The 22,747-nt window shown below is 41.5% G+C and overlaps 1 protein-coding gene across 1 annotated transcript; it reads right to left on the bottom strand.

Moving 5' to 3' along the window:
- Positions 1–524: 524 nt before the first annotated feature.
- On the bottom strand, positions 525–22,520 carry LOC310993817 (major histocompatibility complex class I-related gene protein-like; the record flags this gene model as incomplete). Its single annotated transcript, XM_083982296.1, has 7 exons — positions 22,425–22,520; positions 13,821–14,090; positions 8,867–9,130; positions 2,612–2,908; positions 1,016–1,123; positions 694–711; positions 525–565 (listed from the first exon to the last, which is right to left on the bottom strand). Exons 1-7 carry the CDS (start codon positions 22,471–22,473, stop codon positions 525–527), a joined length of 1,047 nt encoding a protein of 348 aa, XP_083838422.1. The 5' UTR covers positions 22,474–22,520.
- Between the last annotated feature and the right edge of the window lie 227 nt (positions 22,521–22,747).

The raw sequence follows: 22,747 nt of genomic DNA, 5'->3' as shown, positions 1-22,747 counted from the left end.
CACAGACAACAGGATGGTAAAAACACGAGTGGGTTACCTGGAACGCTACCAAGTCGTAGTTGTGACTTGAAGCTGTAACTTACGGTTTCAAAAGCCTGCCTTGAACGCAGCATTAGCCGAAACGGCCGTGAAGCTGATATCTGCTTTAAGTGTCAAACTTTGACGTCTGACTGGTGGAATTCATGATTAAACATCAATCAGATTGAAGACAGTTTCACAGGAAAACTGACATTTAACATGTGGATATTTACATTGTTTCCTAATGTCACAGTTAAATACATACAGTATTTGTGTCTGCCAGTTGTGTGTGTGCATGTGTGCGTATTTTATTCTACTCTATTCCCTATCATGGGATGTGCTGCTGTGGCAAGTGAATTTTCCCAATGTGGGATTAATAAAGTCAATCTTATTATATTCTATATTCTTCAGTAACGTTTAACAATAAAAAAGATATATACCTATGATACTATTGTACCAGTACAGCAGCGCTCCTTCACACCTGCACAGTGACGGTGACAAGGTGATCAGTCCAAAGCTGAATCCAGTGAACATGACGGGTCTGAACCTAGAGACAGAAAAAAGACAAAGAAAAAAGTAGTTTTATTTGTAATAGAGACATACTGTATATGAAAGACATAACTGTTAATGTTCAGACACATTAAAATGATCATATTTCATTTTTCATAAACTTACTGTTTGCAGGTGTGAAGCCTGAAACACAGAGAAACACATGAGATCATTAAAAAAACAAAAAAAAAAACAATTCTGAGAAATAAATATTTAGTTTTTTTTAGATGCTAACTAAAAAAACACATTTATGGCTCCTACACATATTTCATTGATATAAGTGAAAGGAATAAATGACCCAGTAAAGCGCTCTGCAAATCCGCCAAGTTATAAAGAATATGGTCATAATGTCAAATGATTTTATGATGTCACAGGGAAGATGACCTTTGACCTTTGACCTTTGGGGTTGTAAAATATAATGACTTCTTCAACAAACGTTGTCGCTCACCCCTGTGTCTCCGTCTCCAGATGAAGAATCCAGAGGTGCAGAGAAGCAGCAGCAGCAGCAGCAGCAGGACGACAACACCTCCAACCACAGCAGCAGATAAGGGAGGAGCTGGAACCAAGACAATATTCACAGTTTGTGGTTAAGAAAAAAGAAAGATGTGTATATGTGATGTCACTCTTACTGTCAACTCTGCTTTGATTTAGTCAGGTCTGATTTTGAGACTGGGTTTCGATAGCGCTGGATGTAATATTATTGGGCTATTGAAACTTATTGTGTGACCAATATATATGTGGACATGTATTGACATTATGATGTGTAAATTCTACGTGCCGCTGCTGACCTGGGGAGCTGTCTTGTATTGTCAGTGTATTGTTGTGTTGTGTATCTGTTTGTATTCTATTTTTATTATTATATTATTATTTTTTTGTGTGTGTGTGTGTTTTATGTTGTATTTGCACCAGCCGCACCAGCCCCCCCCCCCCCCCCCCCCCCCCCCCTCACCAGAGGCTGCCTTCATCAACTCTTGTTAACATTTCCATGTTTCTCACTGCTGGAGCTATTTATTAGTTGTAGTATTTAGTGCTGTTTAGTTTATTATTTTGTTTAGTGAGTATTTAGTTTTGGTTATTCTCAGTCAATTTACTTGATTTCAATATGATTAGATTTCTATTAGTATTCTAGTTTATTATTTGTTTACTTTAGGTGTTTCTTGTTTATTATTTGTGTTTTGTTTCATTTGGGCACGGTAGGAGGGCACCTGAAGTTATATAGGTAGGCTGTCGGTAGGGGACCAGCATGCACTTGGTTAAATAAACCACGATTTTTGTTGAAACTGGACATTTGTTTGGACATTATGTTTTTCCCATCCGCGTACGCCACAACCCATGGTGCAACAGTGGCCCTTTGATTAGTATAATTTGAAGTTTGATTTGATACTTTTATTTGTTTGACAATCGGCTACTACACTCACATTCTCTGTTAAACTGTTTTCTTGTCTGTAACAACATCTCTGTCCTGGGTGATGATCCCTCCTCTGTTGCTCACCCTGAGCTTTCTCCTGGTTTTCCCTGTTAAAAGGGTTTTCATTGGAGTTTTTCCTCAGTGGATGTGAGGGTCTAACGGTGTGTTCACACCGGGCGCGAGGCGAATTTTTCGCGCGATAAGATTAAATACAAAGTCAATGTACAGACGCGAATGGACGCAAATTTGTGCCGGCGGCGCGAATGAAGCGAAAACACGAAATCGCTGGAGTTCAAAATATTGAACTCAAGCGAAATATTCGCGCATTTGCCGTGAGTTAAAACAAATATTCCAGCAGGCAAACTCGAGCGAGTCGAATATTTTACTCGTGCCCAGTGTGAACGCACCGTAAGGACAGAGGATGTTGTTATGATGCCATGTAAAGGCCTTTGAGACAAACTGTTGGTAAAAACGGGCTATACAAATAAAATTGCCTTGCCTATTTGGACATGGATTGTATTTATAGGGCATCAGTTGCATTGATACACTGCAAATGATGTTGTATGGACCCCAGGAAGAATAGCATTGGCATTGCCATAGCTAATGGGGATCCGAATAAATCAAATCAAATCTTACCCATGTTGGTCCTGATCTGAGCTTTGTCCAGTTTGGTGACGATGTCGTCCTTCAGTCCAGAGAGCTGAAACACACAGTCGTAGCTGCTGAAGTCTTCAGGTTTGACTGATGAGAGGTGGATGGTCTTCTGGAAGGACCCATCATGGTTGGGGAGGATCTCTCCTTGGTCCACGTCCTCATGAAGCTCCTCTCCATTCTTCCTCCAGAACATGACAGCTTTGTCTGGGTAGAAACCTGTAGCGTGGCAGCTGACTGGAGAGGAGGGGGTCTTCTGGAGGAGAGACACTGAGGGGGGATCTGGGGGGGTAAGGGAATAAAATTTGAATATTCATCTCATATTTGCTGAAATATCAACTGACCAACCCATAAGAAACTACATCAGGTCATGTGACTCTACCTGTTCTCAGCAGAAGGTCTTTCCCGTAGTTCATGAACATCTCCAGCCACATGGGACAAACCTGAGTGTAAAGGTTTACATTGACTCTTATATCTACTAATCGAGCATCCCATTCATGTTTGACGAAGACCGCCGGTGGTTTCACAGCGATCCATCTGAAGTTCTCCATGTCCAGAGTTAAGAAGTCTTCTCCATCATAACCAAACTGCAAGACGCCATTAACCTCTTTAGTCTCTTCATCAAATTCACACCCACTCATCAGCTGAAAAATGTGGCCACCTGAAAGACAGTCACAGAATTAAATCTAATGCAGTTTAAAAGCACATATTTGTATGTACTGTATCAATTATTTTTTAATGATCATAATTATACGGCAACCTACCTTCACCTTGGTTGAGCAGCTGCATCAAACCATAACTAGTAGCTCTGAAGAGCGTAGGCTGATTGTGAAAACACTCTTGATTGTACCACTCGAGCTGCTCAGGGTGGTCTTCTAACAATGTTTTTACCCACTCCTGTTTTGGCTCCACTGTCTTCGTGTTGCTGTCACAGTAACCTGCTGCAATGTCATCCACCTGTGCAACCGCCACAAACTCAGGGAAGTTTCTGACTCCAGATGATGCAGTGATGAAATACTGCAGGGTGTGTTGCACTGTGGAACAAACAGGATGTTCACTTGTATTCAATATTACAGCTTCAGTTCCCCTCTGTTCACTTCCTCCATCCTTCCTTATATCCTTATATATTTCCTTAATTCATAAGCTTCCATTTGAGTCCAAGATAGCCTTTCTATCTCCAAAGCCCCACTTGCTGTGGCCAACGGTCTCCTCTATCTATCTGTTCACTTTGGGGAAACCAGAAATAGAATGTTTTTCACAATAGGTGTTGCATTGTTTGGAGACAGCCTGTAGCTTTCCAGTAGCTATAGAAAGACTATCTTGGACTCAAATGGAAGCTTATGAATTAAGGAAGTTTTCTATATACATGTTAGGCATAGATATTCTCCATAAAGTGCTGAAAAATAAGAATTTTCATGAGAATTTGTCAGGCGAACAGTACTTTTTTTGGTCTTTTTTGGGATGTTGAGGGTGATATCTTAAAATTAAGTTACAACAAACCCCAGAATCTTTTTTTCCTGCCTCCCCCTATGTGTCAAGATACTCTCTGCCAAATGTTATAGTTGTATGACTATTTATGCCATTGTAGTACCTAAATATTTGCATTTACATCATTCCGCCAGCAAAACTACCCCAGAAAGGGGTTTTGGCCCCTGTAGCTTTCCAGCAGCTAGTTGACCGGGTTGTCCACCCAGGTTTTAATCCTTCAAGTTCCTACAGATCATTTCTGCTGTCAAACCTTTTACAACGCTCCCTGTCCGTTTTTTTTGCTTTGCCCCCTGGGTAATGTAGCTTATTTCAGCTTATGAATGGTGTTGTGTTGTAAGTGTTTGTATCAGATGTTGATGCCTTGATGGCAGAGATAGGGTGGCTCCCATTTAAAGCTTTGTGTTTGAAGATCAAACCAACACTTTAATAAGCAGCTATTAATATATTATATCAATAAATTAAATGATAAACCGGCAACAAGAAATACTATCTTTCAATTGGCTGATGTAGCGTGTGTCTCATGCCTCATATATCCAGTTGATGTAGATATTTGACCTACTCTTATATGGTAACATCCTCCTTGACAGTATAGGCCTACTTTCATTATGGTTGAATTATTTTCTAAAACCATGTTTAATCAGAAGTGAAACTCTATCATTAAAGAGCGAGACGGAGGCAAAAACAAATGTTAAAAAGGTGATGTGATCCTACCTGTTGAAGAGACGTGACAGCAAAGAAGCAACACAAACAACTCTTTCATCTTTCTATGATGAAGACGTCCAGCTGAAGGACCGAGCTCAGTCTGTCCTCCGCCCAGCGCTTCTTCCTGCTGGATGAAGAAACTAACGCTTGGACTTTGGAGCCGGTGAACAGTAGCCTATCATTTGTAGGACAGGCAGGGAGCCATATACCAGCCTACATGTGGATCAGTGATGATCATGTGGTGTGTTTATGGTTTAACTTCCCCCGAGAGCTCAAACTACAAGGTGTGGCAGGTGGTGCAACATTTAAAGGGATAGTATAATTTTTTTAAAGTGGGGTTGTATGATCTCCAAATACCCCCTAAGTACTTTAATTGCAGTAGAAGACTCTCTGCACTCCTCCCGTTAGCAACGCCAGCCCATAATAGCCCTGCCCAGAGATTTACAACATACAGTGTTGTGAACAGACCCAAAGAAACGGCCTATTTTCACGGCCTAGAAGAGGTTTTACCTGAAAAATAATACACAGTTCCATTGTTCACTATAATATAATTTTTTCCAGCCCTTCAAAGTGCAGGAAAAACACAGTTTTTATTTGGACCAAACCAACTCACGTATCCCTCCGCCCAGGGTTAGCGCCCGCCGATCAGCAGTTGGTTAGGTCCAAATAAAAACTGTGTTTTTCCTGCACTTTGAAGGGCAGTGCTTTACGGAGACCAATATAATAATCAATATATCAATCAATATAATATCATATAATAATTAACGAAAGAATAAAACTGCATTCAACAAACAATTAAAAAAAACCCAAAAGCAAATAAAGATTAAAAAGAAATTATGTTTGAAATTTATTGGGAAGCTGCAGCAAAAAAATGTTAAAAATGAAACTTGATTTAAATGAATTGACAGTTTGAGAAGACAAGGAAACTTTAACAAAAGCTGCTTGGCCTCAGGTGACCTGAAGAGTCGCTGGCTTCATATCTACAAGTCAAGAGGAAAATATTCAGGGGTGAGACCGTTCAACAAGGGCAGAGGTTTGGTTTAACTAAATATATTATAATATACAATGACGTGATGTTCTCTGTGGTTCTCAGACATGAACACACACTGAGGAGCTGATCAACTTCTTTTTTCTCCGGCCTTTAAACGTTACTAAAGAACATGTAGGTGAACTGTGACATTACTGAGTAAAGTGTGAGTTAAATGTCAGTTTTCCTGTGAATTTGTTTCTGAGCTTAATGAAGTTTAATCATCATTTTACCAGGAATGTTGATGGTCTGTGTTGATCAGCTTTAGTAAAGCACAGAGCTTCTGCTGTCACGTTGATTTTAGTTTAGTTTAGATTGTTTTTATTTCCTGTTTCTGTTTTTAATATCTGTATTTTTTTAAATGGAGTTAAAACTCAAAAATATGTTTATGTGTTTATTGATTGATTCAATTCTTATGAATGAAATGGTCTGATGCTTTAATATTTGTTAACAAAAAGTGTTTTTTGGGATTCTCTACATTACAGTACAGGATGACTGTTTTGATATTGCACCAGTACAGTGCAGCAGTGCTGCTCTCATCTGCTTCACACCTGCACAGTGATGGTGACATGATGATCAGCTCGAAGCTGAGTCCAATGGAAATGAAGGGTCTGAACCTAGAGACAGAAAAAAGACAAGTAGTTTCATTTGTAACAGTTCAGACAACTCTGAAATGAGAACAAATAATTTATTGAGTATAAGCATTGCAAGCTGAAGCACAGCATAGTATCCTAGAGCATGGCTGCAGCAGGTTTGGCGTCAGGCTCTGTCTCAGTTATTCGTTCCCCCCAGGGGGATCATAGAGACAGAGCCCACAGGTGGATGCTGAAGAGGAGGTGCGTTTGCAAAACCTCATGGGCGGCATCAGCAGCAGCAGCAGCAGCAGCGAGATGTATGCGGAAGCAGCAGAGCAGAAGAGTGGCAGGAGCAGCAGCAACAGCAGCAGCAGCAGCAGAGCCAGGGATGAGCAGGTGAACTGGGGGTTCAGTAGCCGCCCTGTTTGGAGGAGGATGTGACTGATCAGCTGATCAGGATGAGTGCAGCTTGAGTTGTCTGCCTGAACTAGTTCCACAGGCTTCGTGTCATAGACATTATATGAAAGACAGAACTGGACTTTAAAGACTGAATGTTAATGATCAGACACATTAAAATTTGGATTTTTTCCATAAACTTACTGTTTGCAGGTCTGAATCCTGAAACACAAGACAGATTAGAAATTGTTAAGGTAGAAGACCACCTCTTGACTAACACACAACACACAAACCCTTTGAATATGTTTTTATGTATTCTCCCTCAGTTGCACCTGCACGGCCTGGCAGTCAGATGATCATAATATATCAACCTTGGAGTCAAATTAGCTTCTTGAAGGTGAAAACAATCTTTGTCCCTCACCCCTGTGTCTCCGTCTCCAGATGATGAATCCAGAGGTGCAGAGAAGCAGCAGCAGCAGGACGACGACACCTCCAACAACAGCAGCAGCTGGAAACTCTGAGGGAGGAACTGGACCCAAAACAACAATCACAGTTTGTGGTTAACTCTTTCGTGACCATTGACGAGTTAACTCGTCAAAACCGTCCACTGATATGTAAAAACAGTTTTAAACTACAATCGAAGCATAATGTTTTTTATAAACTGTGTGATCTTGGTTTTGTTTGAGTAATCGTTCTCCTTGAATGCTGCTCTGGGGACAGCGTGCAGCGCTGTGCGGCTGTCGGCTACAGTGTTGCCACTTTCTCGCTGAATCTGGCGACTTTCCAAACCCTCTTGGTGACTTTTTTTTTTTTACAAAAGCGACCGACGACAAATCTGGCGACTTTCTCCGGTGCTGTTACAAACGTTTCTGGTTTGGAGACTCGGATCTGAAAGCACGTTATCACAGCTGTTTTCACGGTACAGCGGAGCGGGCGCTGTGCAGCGGGCGCTGTGACCGGCCGCCCCCGCCCCAGAGCACTCATCGCCGGCCAGTCACACAGCAGTGTCCCGGAGCTGCTGCGCTGCAGCCAGAGACCCACACCGCTGCACCGCTGCTCTCCAGGCTGCCACACCCCCCAGATTTACCTACAAATATATTTATTTAGCCGTAGAAATGATTTGGGAGACGCCACACTGCAGAGTAGCGGTAAAATGAGCCGATTGCCACTCGACACAAAAGTGCGTTTTTCTCTGAAACTACAGCGGGAGCTCCGTTTTTGGAGAAACCCAGCTCTCTTCTTCTCCTTCGTACTCACGAACGAAACAGTGGAAAAACTCACCGTTTTTTCAAGGAGCACGTTGTAAAGTCACTCTTCAACCACGTGAAGACCGTTTGTTTCTAGGTGATGTACAGAGTTCGCTTCCACGTGAGAAAAAGGTAAACAAATAGCCAAAAACATGTGGTCCTGAGCGGATGTGCTGAGGAATTGACCGCACTGAGGAGTGCGGTCGCGAAAGAGTTAATGAAAGAGATGTGAGTTTCCTCCATCTCCATCATCTCTGATCTCACTCTTACCCATGTTGGTCCTGATCTGAGCTTTGTCCAGTCTGGTGACGATGTCGTCCTTCAGTCCAGAGAGCTGAAACACACAGTCGTAGCTGCTGAAGTCTTCATCTTTGACTGATGAGAGGTGGATGGTCTTCTGGAAGGACCCATCATGGTTGGGGAGGATCTCTCCTTGGTCCACGTCCTCATGAAGCTCCTCTCCATTCTTCCTCCAGAACATGACAGCTTTGTTTGGGTAGAAACCTGTAGCGTGGCAGCTGACTGGAGAGGAGGGGGTCTTCTGGAGGAGAGACACTGAGGGGGGGACTGGAGAGACAGAGATGTCAGATCCACTGTGCAAAGATTGTCTGAAAAATGTGATGATGCATTGATGCAATAGTCGTTGAGACACTTCATCCTGACAGCAAATGTGGCTAATAATGCTGACATTTATTCTTAAAGCCAATCCCCCGATGGGTCAGTACATTGTATTAATGTAAAAAACAAACAATAACATGTTACAAAGTATTAAAAAAACAAAACAAAGATGTGACTGTGACTCTACCTGTTCTCAGCAGATAGCTCTTCCCATATTGGACAGACATCTTCAGAAAAGCAGGACAAATATGAAGGAAGATGTCTGCATTGGATTGTGCTAATTCATCACTTGCTTTCTTTTTGAAGACGTCATCTTCACTTTTCACCCATTTTCGTGTCTGGTCGTCAAATACTATGTCTTCTCCATCATAACCGTACTGCATAAAAATACTAATCTCTCCAGAATTGTCATCCCATTCACAGCCACTCCTCTGCTGTAAGATGTGTTGACCTGGTAGAGAGAGGGATAAAAGAGACTTAGAGGTTTGATGCATTTGCAATAACATGGTATTTAAATATGGAGGACTGAAAGTGCCAAAATGAAATAAATAAATACACCATTAAATAATTACTTAAATGTGTCATTAAATAATTAAAATTGGAATTAAATACATAAATGTTTTATTAAATGTGTCATTAATTCATTAAATACCAATTCATTTTATGTAAAAAACAAAAAACAAAAACATATTTAATTATTTCACTATTTAATTAATTATTTCATAGTCCTGTGTTGCAGCGCATCATGAATTTATTTTATCTGTCAAACTCACCCATCAAAGTCAGTGGGCGGGGCTAAGGCTGATCTAGCCTGATCTGATAGGCCTGTCACACTTCTGTACACCCACTTCCGGTAGTCACCATGGTTATGTAATAAACTAAAGGCAGCCTCCTCTCGCCGGTGTTGTTGTAGTGTACCGGGCTGCTCAAAAGTGAGTGGAAGAGGATAAAACCCAGTGCTACACCCAGCTGCTTAGCTGCTTTCCCTGGAGCAGCTGGGGGAGAATCAGATTAATTGGCAGTCAGTTTTTGATCAGGTTAACGTACACCTTGTTCAACTGTGAGCAGTGGCGAAAGTTGTCTCCTACGGGCCCTAATGTAAAAAAAAATTTGCGGGCCCTATAATAATAACGGGGTGTGGTGGTGGGGTGGGAGGGGGGGTTAGACTGTAGTATAGGCTAGGCCTACTCCAGGCCTGTGTGGAGCGTGTGTGGCGCTGTAGCCCTGCCACACATAAACACTAAAGACAGAGAAGAAGATGGAAAGTCCCCTGCTGTATTCAAACTCAGACATGGGATTAAATGTTGACAGGGAGTTGTGTCAGAGTAAATATCACTGATGATTAAACAGGTGTGATTCAGCCGCAGCGTCTGAGCGACCCGACGGCAGTCGGCCGTTGTTGTTACGTCCATAGACTGTGCAGCTGCTGCAGCGGAGTGTGTGTGTGTGTGTGTGTGTGTGTGTGTGTGTGTGTCTCAGGTTACAGGTACTGTAGAGCGGTGGGGGGCATGACATCATCGTTTCAGAAAAAATCCGTTTTGGGCGTCCAGACTGAGGCGGCGTTTTCAGATTTTCCCACTCTGGGACATGTTTAAAAAAATACCGTTTTCACCCCCCGAAAACGCCGTCCGCCTGGACGCGATGCTGATCTGATAAAGTATTTATCCAGATTCAAAAAAGCTGCATCCATCTGGACCGGGGCCCTGAGTGAGTGACAGCGCTGTCCGCTGCCTCGGTGCTGAACGTGTCACTGCTCAGAGACACAGAGAGAAAGAGAAGGGGAGAGACGGTCAGGATGGCGCTGCGCCGCCGCGCTGCCGACAACAGGAGAACTGTCACCTGTCCCCGGCTATGCCCGCGCACATGTTCATAATCCAGAATAACGTTAATGAATTACAGTAATGATGTAAAAGCCAAGATGATTTAATACAGTAGCCTATACCACCAATTGATACTTTAAAAAAAAAAAGTTTTATTCATTTTTTTTTTTTTTTACCGTTCACCGCAGGCCTTTTTTGGCCACGGGCCCTAATGCAACGGCATTACTTGCATTAATGGTACTTTCGCCACTGACTGTGAGGACAAGTGTGAGGAGGAGGCTGAGGCTAGTGCTAATGCTAGTGGCTCAGCTGTGGAGGAGGAGGATGAACAGCCTACCGCCGTAGACAAATTGAATATTAACTATAACATAATCATTGAAATAAAGAGAAACTGAGCAGGATTCCCTTGGCAATCTTGTGTTAATGACAGTTAAGCCACATACACGTCGTCGTAACACCGTAGCCGCTCCAGCCCCACTAGCTGTCCCATGCTAGCAAGCCAGCACGTTTCTCTCAGCAGCAGCAGCAGCAGCAGCAGCAGTCAGGACCGCAAACAAAAATAAATGCAGTCCGATGAAGCACTCGAGCTGCGGATAGATATCCGGTTGTTACTGATAACTAAAGCCTCAACTGGTAACAAGCAGTGTTGGGTAGTAACGCGTTATTAGTAACGCCGTTACGTAACGCCGTTACTTTTTTCAGTAACTCATAACGTAACGCGTTGTTTTTTTAAAATCAGTAACTCCGTTCCCGTTACCAAACGCTGCGTTACTCCGTTCCTTTCCGTTCTTTTTGTGAGGTTTTACAGCGGCACACAAAATTCCTATAACATTTCAGCGATCAATAAAGTTTCATTGAATTGAAAGAAAGACAGAGCACAGACCTTTTACAGTCTATGGCAGAGACACTAAGCACTAGAACTGTGGCCGCCCTCTAGCGTCCCACACGTAATCAAACACGCTACATGAAGAGGACTGGGCAGGTCAGAGTGATTCTCTAGGCACGGCATGACGGCGAGCTAAGGTAACGTAGCTAACGCAGCATCCAAGACCGAAGCCGTGTCTCAGTTCAGGCTGCAGCCCCTGAACTGGGGCACAGCTCGAGTCACAGCGAGACACAAGCACCCACTCCACCGAGCAGCAGCGGTTGGAGTCCGACAGACGGACTCGAATTATGACGCCTGAAACGGTAAACACAGCTGATCGCTCTGGGTAAACACAGCTGATCGATCGATAAAAAATTACCGCTGGAGTGAATTTACTTCCGTCACTGAAAACAGTCTTAAACGTAACTCGAGATTTTTTTGCAGTTAGGTCAAGCTGCTGCTGACATCATGCAGCATGATGATGATGGTAAAATTGTACAGATAAAAACACGTGTTTCTTCATCAGCATCAGTAGGCTACAGAACTGAAATGACGGCTAGAGGGGAATTCAATCAACATTTATTTAAAGGGATAGTTCACCCTAGAATGATATTTCACTCATTATCTACTCACCCTCATGTTGACTAAGGGCTGGAAGAATTTCCAGAGTCCACCGTCCCTTCTCTGAGTTACAGGGGGTCTTGGCGTAGCAGTGCATTTCAATGCAACGGTTGTAAAGGGACACCAGAGCTCTTCGTAAAAAAACACACACAAAAAAACATCCAAATTACCTCCATGATGCTCGTATGTAATGTCCGTCTTGTGCTGAAGCCCCAAATTGCGTAATTGTCCCGAAAAAAAAATTAAATAAGTCCACATTCCAAGCATGTTTTTAGCATTAGCTCCTAGTTTCTGTTGTCCGGTCTTCCGCTGCCAGCGCGCATGCGCAAGGTTCGCACTGATACTGAGACCGACTGAGACTCGAGTCGGTCCCTGTAACTCAGAGAAGGGACGGTGGACTCTGGAAATTCTTCCAGCCCTTAGTCAACATGAGGGGGAGGAGATAATGAGTGAAATATCATTCTAGGGTGAACTATCCCTTTAATGGGAGCATTGGAAAAAAAAAAACCTTTTAAAGTAACGAAAAAGTTACTTTCTCAGTAACGCATTACTTTTTGGTTTAAGTAACTGAGTTACTAACTGAGTTACTTTTTTATGAAGTAACTAGTAACTGTAACTAGTTACTATTTTTAAGTAACTAGCACAACACTGGTAACAAGTATGAAGGCCATTTTTGTGAACTAGCTCGATGCTAACTTCGGCTAGCGATTAGCATCCGCCGCTAACACTGGCTTCCTAGCTCACAACAACGGCTCTCATGTCTGTTACAACATAGCGTTGCCGGTGTTTACAATATACAGATACACGGCCGTTATTGACAGCTAAAGCCTCGACAAGTATGAGGGTCGTTTTTGTGAGCTAACGTTAGCTCGATGCTAACTTCGGTTAGCGGTTAGCATCCACCACTAACCACAACAGCTCTCATGTTATGTTACACAGTTACAACATAACGTTGCCGGTGTTTACAAACTGCATGAACAAAACTCCACACTCTACCTTTATTAATTAATAACAATTATTATAACTCTTTATTGTTCGTTTTCGAGTGGGACAACATCGTCTGGACCCCACTTTTGGGAGATCTGTCGTCTCCTCTGGTTGCGCTGTCTCAACAGGAAATGACTGTACACTGCAGTGCTTAAGCAGAACGTACTAACCAATCAGGTAGTAGGCCAGTGGGCGGGCTCTCGGCCGGCCAACGGCCGCACCGCTCCAAATATGGCAAGTAAAATCCAACATGGCGCGGTTCAAACCCCCGTAGTAGCGGCACAAAACAGACTCCCCCAAACCAATGGAGGACGTCACGGGTGCTACGTCCATTCTTTTTACAGTCTATGGCTGCAACACAGGACCATGAAATAACTAATTAAATAGTGAAATAATTAAATATGTTTTTTACATAAAATGAATTGGTAGGCTATTTAATGAATTAATGACACATTTAATAAAACATTTATGTATTTAATTCCAATTTTAATTAATTAATGACACATTTAAGTAATTATTTAATGGTGTATTTATTTATTTCCAACCAATCAACCAATCATCATTTATTTGTCATTGCCATAAATAACAACGAAATTCCGTTGGAGCATACAACCTTAGCTACATAGTGATTCATTTTGGCACTTTCACGTCCTCCATATTTATAGCCCTTTTTTTTTTACAAGAGCAAAGCCGTAATCCAGAAACAGGTGAAGCAAAACCAAATCATACACTTACTGAAGAAAGTGAGAGCACAAAGAACACAAGGATAACATTAACAATCTGGAAAAGAATGGATGTGGCACAGCAGCTCTTTATAAGAATAGATGGAGTTAGAGTCTGTCACTTACCTTGACCTTGGCTGAAAGTCTGAGTGATAATATTCAGTTTATCCCTGAATATTTCAGGCAGAAAATCAAAACACTGTGCCCTGTACCAGTCCAGATGGGCAAAGTTGTCATCTAAATAACTTTCCATCCAGTCATGGTTTAGTTTTACTGTCTTTGTGTTGCTGTCACAGTAACCCACTGTGATGCCGTCAATCTGTGCAAAACCCATGAAGTCTGTGACGTTTGGGAGTCCATTGGACTTAGTGACGAAAAACTTCAGGGAGTGTTCCTCTGTGGGACAGACAAGGTTATTACAAATGACTCTTATGTCTTTGGTTCCTAAAAAACATAAAACCTTGAGTATCAATAGGACACATCTCACTATATTTATGATATTAGTTGGGTCATTTACAGAAGTTCCGTGACCGTGGAGAGCAAAGGTTTGTTTCTCACTGGATTTGTTATCTATGAAGGTTAAATAGAAGATTGAGCCAGGGTGCCCCGCCCAAAAATGTGGGGAAATTTTTTGAGAGCCCTAAATCCAAAATGGCTATCGTCCGCCAAGCTGGAAATGATCTTTTCAATGGTTTGGCCCACAGTGCTGCATAATACATGGTTTCTGTGACTATTTGGGTCAAGAAGTTCATAAATGATGTAGATTTATTGATTTGACCTATTTTTGACCTTCCAATTCAAGATGGCCGCCAATTTTTGGCCCTTTAAATGGCAATTTTTCAAAATCGTCATAGAGCCTCAATATTAGGCTCAAATGAAAGCTCTGCTCATACTGAGTTCAGTTTAGGACAGTAAAATTACAAGTAGGCCACACAGAAGTCATTTCAAAGGTCAAAAAGATCAAGGTTTGTGGTGAGAAACAAACTTTGCTGATGTTCTTTTCCATTAGTTACCTGAACTGTGTTTGTCAGTGGTCCCATCAATTCATTATGAACCAGGAAATCATTTTACACTTCTCAATAGCATAAAATATCTCTAAAGTTGTCTTCTGCAGTGATTCAACAAAGCTTACCTTACTCTTTAATAATACCTCACTCAACGAATGCTAGTGAGTCGGGCGGCTTGTCGGGTCCAGGCTTCAGCACCCATGTGTCGGGCCACATCGGGTTTCAATCAATACGGGGATAAACTTTGCACACAAGCCCTCCAAGCTAAATTTTATTATGGGGCCCACTATTACTGCCAATAATACTGATTATTGATTATTTACAAACCTACTATTTACAAACCTACTACAAACTACCAAAATACCGAAGTGAGGAGGTGGAGGAGTCGGGGAGACCGGGGCGACCTATTCTGGTGACTCTGCAAAGTCTGGAGCTCAAGATCAGTTTATTCAGGAAGATCTCTGCTCTGCATCAAACGGACAAGTTTAAAAATGTGAGAGTCGCTAATGATCTCACAAGGACTGAGAGAGAGAAGGAGAAGGAGCTGTACGAAGAGGCGAAAGAGAAGCAGCAGAAATCCTCCGGGGAATACCTATTCAAGGTTGGTGGCCCCCCCTGGGCGAGGAGAGTGGTGAGGATACATAAGACTGAGTGACTTCAGAATATCATTAAATCTGTCTCCGACCAGCCACAGCATGAACTTCCACCACTACAAGGTATCAGGTCGCTATACACAAATGCAGATCAACTTCACAATAAAATACATGAATTAAATGCCTGTTTGAAGGCACTTCCAGTCATTCATATTATAGGAGTTACTGAAGTAAAATCTAAAAATAAGAAGCAGAAATTAAGTCCATCAGAATTTTATTTGGATGATATTGACTGTTATAATTTATTTTCTAAGAACATTGACAATGATATAGGTAGAGGTTTATTGCTTTACATTCATAAATCACTTGAAGTTAAAGAAGTGATAATGGCGACTGAGTTTCAAGAGAATATTTTTGTGGAGATTAAATGTAGGAATCATGAGTTTTTGCTTGTGGGCTTAATTTACAGATCTGATAGTGGCACTGGGACAAATAATGATAATCTTTTGGCCTTAATGGAAGAAGTGTCAATTAAAAAGTATCAGCATAAGCTAATGATGGGGGATTTTAATTTACCAAAAATAGACTGGAAATTAGTTGATGCAAAAGGGGATAGTCTTACATCACTGGATAGTAGATTTTTGGAATGTATGCAAAATGTATTTTTGTTTCAGCATGTACAAGAACCTACAAGGTGGCGTGGTGATGACAAACCACATGTGTTGGATTTAATTATAACAAATGAGGAGAATATGATTGAGGAAATTCAGTATTTGGGCCCTTTGGGGAAAAGTGATCATTGTGTTTTACTGTTTAAACTTATCTGCTATACTAAAGTTGTGAGTAATAATGGTGTGAGAAAAAATTATGATAATGGCAATTATGAAGAAGCATGTAAAGGACTGGAAGGTTTGGAGGGCACAATATCTATCTAGTTGTGATGTCGAAAATTCATGGAGAGTAATAAAAGAAAAGTTGATGGAAATGGAGGACAGGTATGTGCCAACCAGGAAAAAAAGGTCACAGACTAAGAAATATAAATATCCTTTGGATAATATTACAAAAAAGAAAATCGAAGAAAAAAATACTCTTGCGAGAAAGGCGATGAAAAGTAAGGATCCAGAGGTACAGAGGGCATATCGTAGAGTCAGTAACTTTGTGAGAATGAGAACAAGATACTTAAGGAAAGTGTATGAAGAAGATTTGGTAAAGCAAGCTAAGCATAAGCCAAAGGTTATTTGGAACTACATAAATAAGAGGACAAAGATTAAAACAAAAATAGGTGATCTTTCTTGTAATCAAGATGATACTGACTCTTTGAAAACAGATGATGACAAACAAAAAGCAGACATTTTGTCCGATTATTTTAGTAGTGTATTTGTGACTGAACCTGATGGGCACATGCCTGAACTTCCAAAAATGAATGTCCAAACGAAACACTTTACAATTGTTGGTGAGGATGTACATAAGCTTTTACAGGATATTGACATCAATAAGTCACCAGGGCCAGATGGGATACATCCTAGGATTCTAAAGGAGTTGGCGAGTGTAATTGCTGAACCCATAACAATGTTATTTAATAGATCATTTGAAGAGTCAACTTTACCTTGTGAATGGAAAGAGGCCCAAATTAGTGCTATTTTTAAGAAAGGAGACAAATCAAGGGCAGAAAACTATAGACCAGTTAGTCTGACATCGGTAATTTGTAAGACAATGGAGAAATTAGTTAGAAATTATGTTGTAGATCACATGAAGACCAACAAGCTTTTTAGTAAGAAGCAGTACGGATTTATATCCGGAAGATCAACAACACTTCAGCTTCTTACAGTATTGGATAAATGGACAGCAGCTTTGGATAAGGGGCGGGCAGTTGACTGTATATATATGGACTTCCAAAAAGCCTTTGATAAAGTCCCACATAAAAGATTACTTACAAAGATAAGATCTTACGGTTTAGATGAGAGAGTTGTAAAATGGATAGAGGACTTTTTGTATAATAGGACACAGCAGGTGAGGGTAAATGGAGTTATGTCTAGTTGGAAACCTGTGGTATCAGGAGTCCCACAGGGCTCAGTACTGGGACCTGTTCTTTTTGTCCTGTATATAAATGATTTGCCAAGTGTGATACAATCTGATTCTGATCTATACCTTTTTGCGGACGATACTAAAATATTTAGAACAATTACAGGGGACACAGACACAGCCCAACTTCAAGCAGATCTTAACAACATGAGTAACTGGTGTGATACCTGGTTACTGAAATTAAATCCAGAGAAATGTAAATATCTGCAACTTGGAGGAGGGCATAACAACTGTGTTAATTACCGGGTTGGAGATGTGCTTGTCCATAAAGTTGAGGAGGAAGAAGATATAGGTGTGGTGGTTGATGGCTCACTAGAATTTCAAAAACACATTTGTGATAAAATAAAAATAGCGAACTCAAGGGTGGCCATAATAAAACGGACCTTCACAAACTTAAGTAAGGAAATTATTTTACCATTGTATAAAGCTCTGGTGAGATCTCATCTTGAATTTGCTAGCTCGGTCTGGTGTCCCTATAAAGTAAAATATATTGAAAAAATTGAAGCAGTTCAGAGACGAGTAACCAAATTAATTCCAGGTCTGAATGTGATGTCATATGAAGAAAGATTAAGGCACTTAAAACTGCCAACTCTTGTCTATAGGAGGTATAGAGGTGACATGATTGAGGTGTATAAACTTGTACATAAAATATATGACCCCACAGTGGAGCCGGGTTTTAGTTTCTGGAATAATAGTTATGAGCTAAGAGGGAACTCCCTAAAACTCCTTCTGGACCAAAAAGGTGTCGTTGTGACAAAAGAAAATATTTTTTTGCACTCAGAGCTGTAAGAGTGTGGAACGAGCTTCCTGAGGACGTAGTACAGGCTCCATCAGTGAACTCTTTTAAAAATAAACTCGATCAATGTTGGTCAAACAAGGACTTTTTATATAATTACAGGGCAAGGGTATGAATTATTTTGTTTTGTGTTTGTTTTTTTCTCTTTTTTGTTTTTCTCTTGTAGTTATCTTGAGATTTTTGGGGATTATTCTGTCATATGTATTTTAGTGATTATGTATGAGTTGGTATATTTGTGTTTAATTTTTTGTATGTTGTATTTATTGAGTCTGATGTAAAGGATTTATATCCTGTATCAGATATTTTTCATTAAATTTCATTAAATTTCATTAAAAAAACTTATTTAATTTTTCTAATCAGTAATTACGAATCATCATCCTAGCCTGGCTTCTTTTTACACATCTATGTTTTTTAAAAAAAATCAGAAATGGTACCAAATTCAGCTGAACGTGCAGCCTGGGGTTGATTTACACTTAACATTCATATGATATAGTACTCAAGTGTGATACTGTGAACAAGGCCTTCAAAAAGTAACAAAATAAACCAATAAACAATGCATTTGCTGTAAACACGTCATCTACTTTTTAGTCTTTGGTTTTAAATCAACTGCACAAGTGCACAAATGTGCAACAACAACTTGAAGTGCAACAACAACAACTAAGGGTAATTGTAATCATGCAGGATTTCTGTAGGGATCGACAGAAGTTACGCACTACAGATTTAAAAAAGTGAATAGTTTTTTGGGGTCCCAGTGGGCATGAGGCCCTAAGCAGGTGTTAAGTTTGCTTATGCTTTGGGCTGGCTCTGTCTGCAAGCATAAATAAACGATCACAAGTGGCTTAAGGGTCAACAGGTAGATCACAGAAAAAAAAAAAAGAAAAGAAAAAAAACGGTGACTGTGTGGCGGCCGCTGGCTGTCCTGGACTACCGGCAGTTCTATGATTCTCCAGAATACACAGATGGCCTGTCCGCCCCTGCCCCTGACCAATATTCATACATTCATTCATTCATTTTCTATACTGCTTATCCTGCACTAAGGTTGCAGGTGAGCTGGAGCCTTCAGGCGGGGTACACCCTGGACAGGTTGCCAGTCTATAGCAGGGTTAACAACCGTTCACACTCACACCTATCAGAGTTAGAGTCACCAATTAACCTCACCTGCATGTCTTTGGTCTGTGGGAGGAAGCCAGAGTACCCAGAGAGAACCCACATGCGCAGGGGGAACATGCTCCACACAGAGGGGCCCCACGGGCCTGATCAATATCACCGCAATAAAAGAAATCCTCCTCCTCCTCACTCAGTTACTCCCGCCCTTTTACAGTATTATCTGTTGTGAGGGATAATACCAGCTATGGATTAGCTTTAGTTGTGAAAAAATGTGACCATGTTTGACATTGCAAACAAACATAAAACCCCAGTCTATAACTCCTTGCCATAGCTACAGGTGGTTTGCAGGTGACGTCACATGGAACGTCACAACTGCAGATGGGGGGCAGGAAGTGTTTTGCCGACAGGATAACGGTTGGAGAATGCCCAAGTTTTGCGCTGCTACGGCTGTACAAACCAGTCAAACCGGGAAAAACAAAATAATAACAACATTGAGGGAGAAAGAAGTTATTATCTCCATTATGTGTAATTCCCACCAGCCGCGTGGTGTTCACAGCTCAGGGCCGTTCACCACCTGACGGAGGAGGAAGAGGTGTCATAAGACGACCGAGGCAGATGCAACTTTTCAATGATGCGCCACAAGTCAGCAAGACTGAGACGCCCCGTCTGCCTCAGCCGTCTTACTGACCCACCGTCCGCCCGATCCTCCGCCCGATCCTCCGCCCGATCCTCCGCCCGATCCTCCGCCCGATCCTCCGCCCGATCCTCCGCCCTTCCTGATTGGCTCCGAGCTGCAAACACCCCACAGATGAAAGCGGGGCGGTTGGTTTTTGCTCCAGTCCAGTCTCTCCACTCTGCTGGCCTTTTTTTTCACGTTTCCTCAGTGTGTATGGATCACATCCGATATATTTTTCTATTTTTAGACAATACCTGCTACTTGCAGGCTCATCCAACCCTTTTGAGTACTCGCTTTCCATTCATTTCCAATCACCGTTCTCCACTTCCTGCCCCCCATCTGAACTTCACGCGTCATCGGAATCATGTGACTGCACACCACCTATTGGTGCACATAAAATATTACCTGGTTGTGGATTATCATTGAGCTGTTAGATTGACTCTGCTCAGTGAATGACGCCAATATGTCATGATTGCAAATCAATTAGCTAGTGGTGATGTTACACAAGCTAACTTAAGTAATTTAATCTCAATATATGACATGAGCATACACTTGCACTCTTGTCACATAATGTGGCCCTAATTTCAGACCCACCAATTAAATCCTGAACACAGAGATGTTGAAACAGCCTCTGAGGCCTAGCTCCACAATGACATTATGAATGGCAAAAAGGCTTTTTACATGTTCACCCACTCTATAAATTTCCACACGCTAATGTCATTGGAAAATTCCTAGCTGCATTGAGACACTTTGAGGAATTGGGGCTGACTGATTTGGGAATCACTGCAGAAGACAACTTTAGAGATATTTTATGCTATTGAGAAGTGTAAAATGATTTCCTGGTTCATAATGTATTGATGGGACGACTGACCAACACAGTTCAGGTAACTAATGGAAAAGAACATCAGCAAAGTTTGTTTCTCACCACAAACCTTGATCTTTTTGACCTTTGAGATGACTTCTGTGTGGCCTACTTGTAATTTTACTGTCCTAAACTGAACTCAGTATGAGCAGAGCTTTCATTTGAGCCTAATATTGAGGCTCTATGACGATTTTGAAAAATTGCCATTTAAAGGGCCAAAAATTGGCGGCCATCTTGAATTGGAAGGTCAAAAATAGGTCAAATCAATAAATCTACATCATTTATGAACTTCTTGACCCAAATAGTCATAGAAACCATGTATTATGCAGCACTGTGGGCCAAACCATTGAAAAGATCATTTCCAGCTTGGCTGACGGTAGCCATTTTGGATTTAGGGCTCTCAAAAAATTTCCCCACATTTTTGGGCGGGGCACCCTGGCTCAATCTTCTATTTAACCTTCATAGATAACAAATCCAGTGAGAAACAAACCTTTGCTCTCCACGGTCACGGAACTTCTGTAAATGACCCAACTATATTGTAATAAGTTAACACAAAACTTGCATCTTGCATGTGTTGTACGTCTTTGTGTTTTTCAAATAAAAGGATTCATCATATCCTATTCACGATCAGCATAACATTAGCTAATTATATAGATCAGCAAAAAACCTCTGCAGTGTGAGGATTGTTCATACAAAAACAAAGAAACAAGAGAGGACACAATTTCCAAAGTCTCTGCTTCATTAAACTGGTGATTGGTCTCATGTTTCTGTCTGTTTTCTAGCTTCACATCAACATCAGACCAACTCGTCTTCACTCTGAGCTCAAGATAAACAGCTCCCATATAGATATCTATCATAGTAACATCAGGTGTTACTACAGAGCATGCAGATGAGATAAAACACACAGGGGCAGGAATGTGGCAGAAAATCTGTCCCAGTTTAAAGCAGATATCAGTGGAATGTTTTTGTTAATATAAGTCCTAAATAGTCCTATTTTCCGTCAGCAATCACTTACATGAAGTATTTCAGCCTAAACACGAGTCTCTCCGTCACTCTGCTCTGCTGTAACCCGAGGAGAAAATTTTCCTTGTGGGATACAAGTGTTATCCAATGAGGAGAGAGAACGGCATGAAGGGCTGTGTGTGCAGCCAAGGGATGCGCGTGAATGTGGTGACGTAGCACGAGGACCAATTGATGCCTGACAAGGGCGGGGGCTGCTAACTCATGGTGCGTTCAAAGAAACTCGTACTTTGTGTTTTTCCTTCCTGTGAAGTCATACCAGTTCGATCTGGTACGAGTTCACGGGTCGGAAGTTACGAGTGGCCGTTATAGGGAACTTTCACAGACAACAGGATGGTAAAAACACGAGCTACGGGTTACCTGGAACGCTACCAAGTCGTAGTTGTGACTTGAAGCTGTAACTTACGGTTTCAAAAGCCTGCCTTGAACGCAGCATTAGCCGAAACGGCCGTGAAGCTGATATCTGCTTTAAGCAGTGACTGAAGGTCGTGAACAGTGGATTTGTAAAAAGTGCTGAAACAAAGCTCATGTCTCTAACTCCACCTGCTGCTGCAACAGAGAGATGAAAGATTTAAACTGTTTCTTACCTGGAGATGAAAAGTGGCAGAAGACGAGCAGCAGCAACAATAATTTCATCTTGGACTGAAAGAGAAGTAGAGCTGAAGAGCTGGAAATCACCTGCAGTGAAGTTTTGCTTTGGTTCACTGATGTTTCCTGGTTTATCAACATGACTATTTGGTTTCTGTAGGTGTGTTCATGTCTTGATGACCCCTGACTGGTGAACAGGAACTTCTCTCCTAACCAATAAGAATTAATTGTTCTCAGCCCTGACATGTGGGGAACGAGGAACTGTATCATTTTTCATTGGTTGTGTTTAATATGATATGATATATATGATCTGCCTGCACTT

This window comes from Trachurus trachurus, assembly GCF_905171665.1.
Source record: "Trachurus trachurus genome assembly, chromosome: 11".
In the NCBI taxonomy this organism is placed as follows: Eukaryota; Metazoa; Chordata; class Actinopteri; order Carangiformes; family Carangidae; genus Trachurus; species Trachurus trachurus.
The sequence above is the reverse complement of the archived record's forward strand: the minus strand, read 5'-3'. Positions and strand labels throughout refer to the sequence as shown.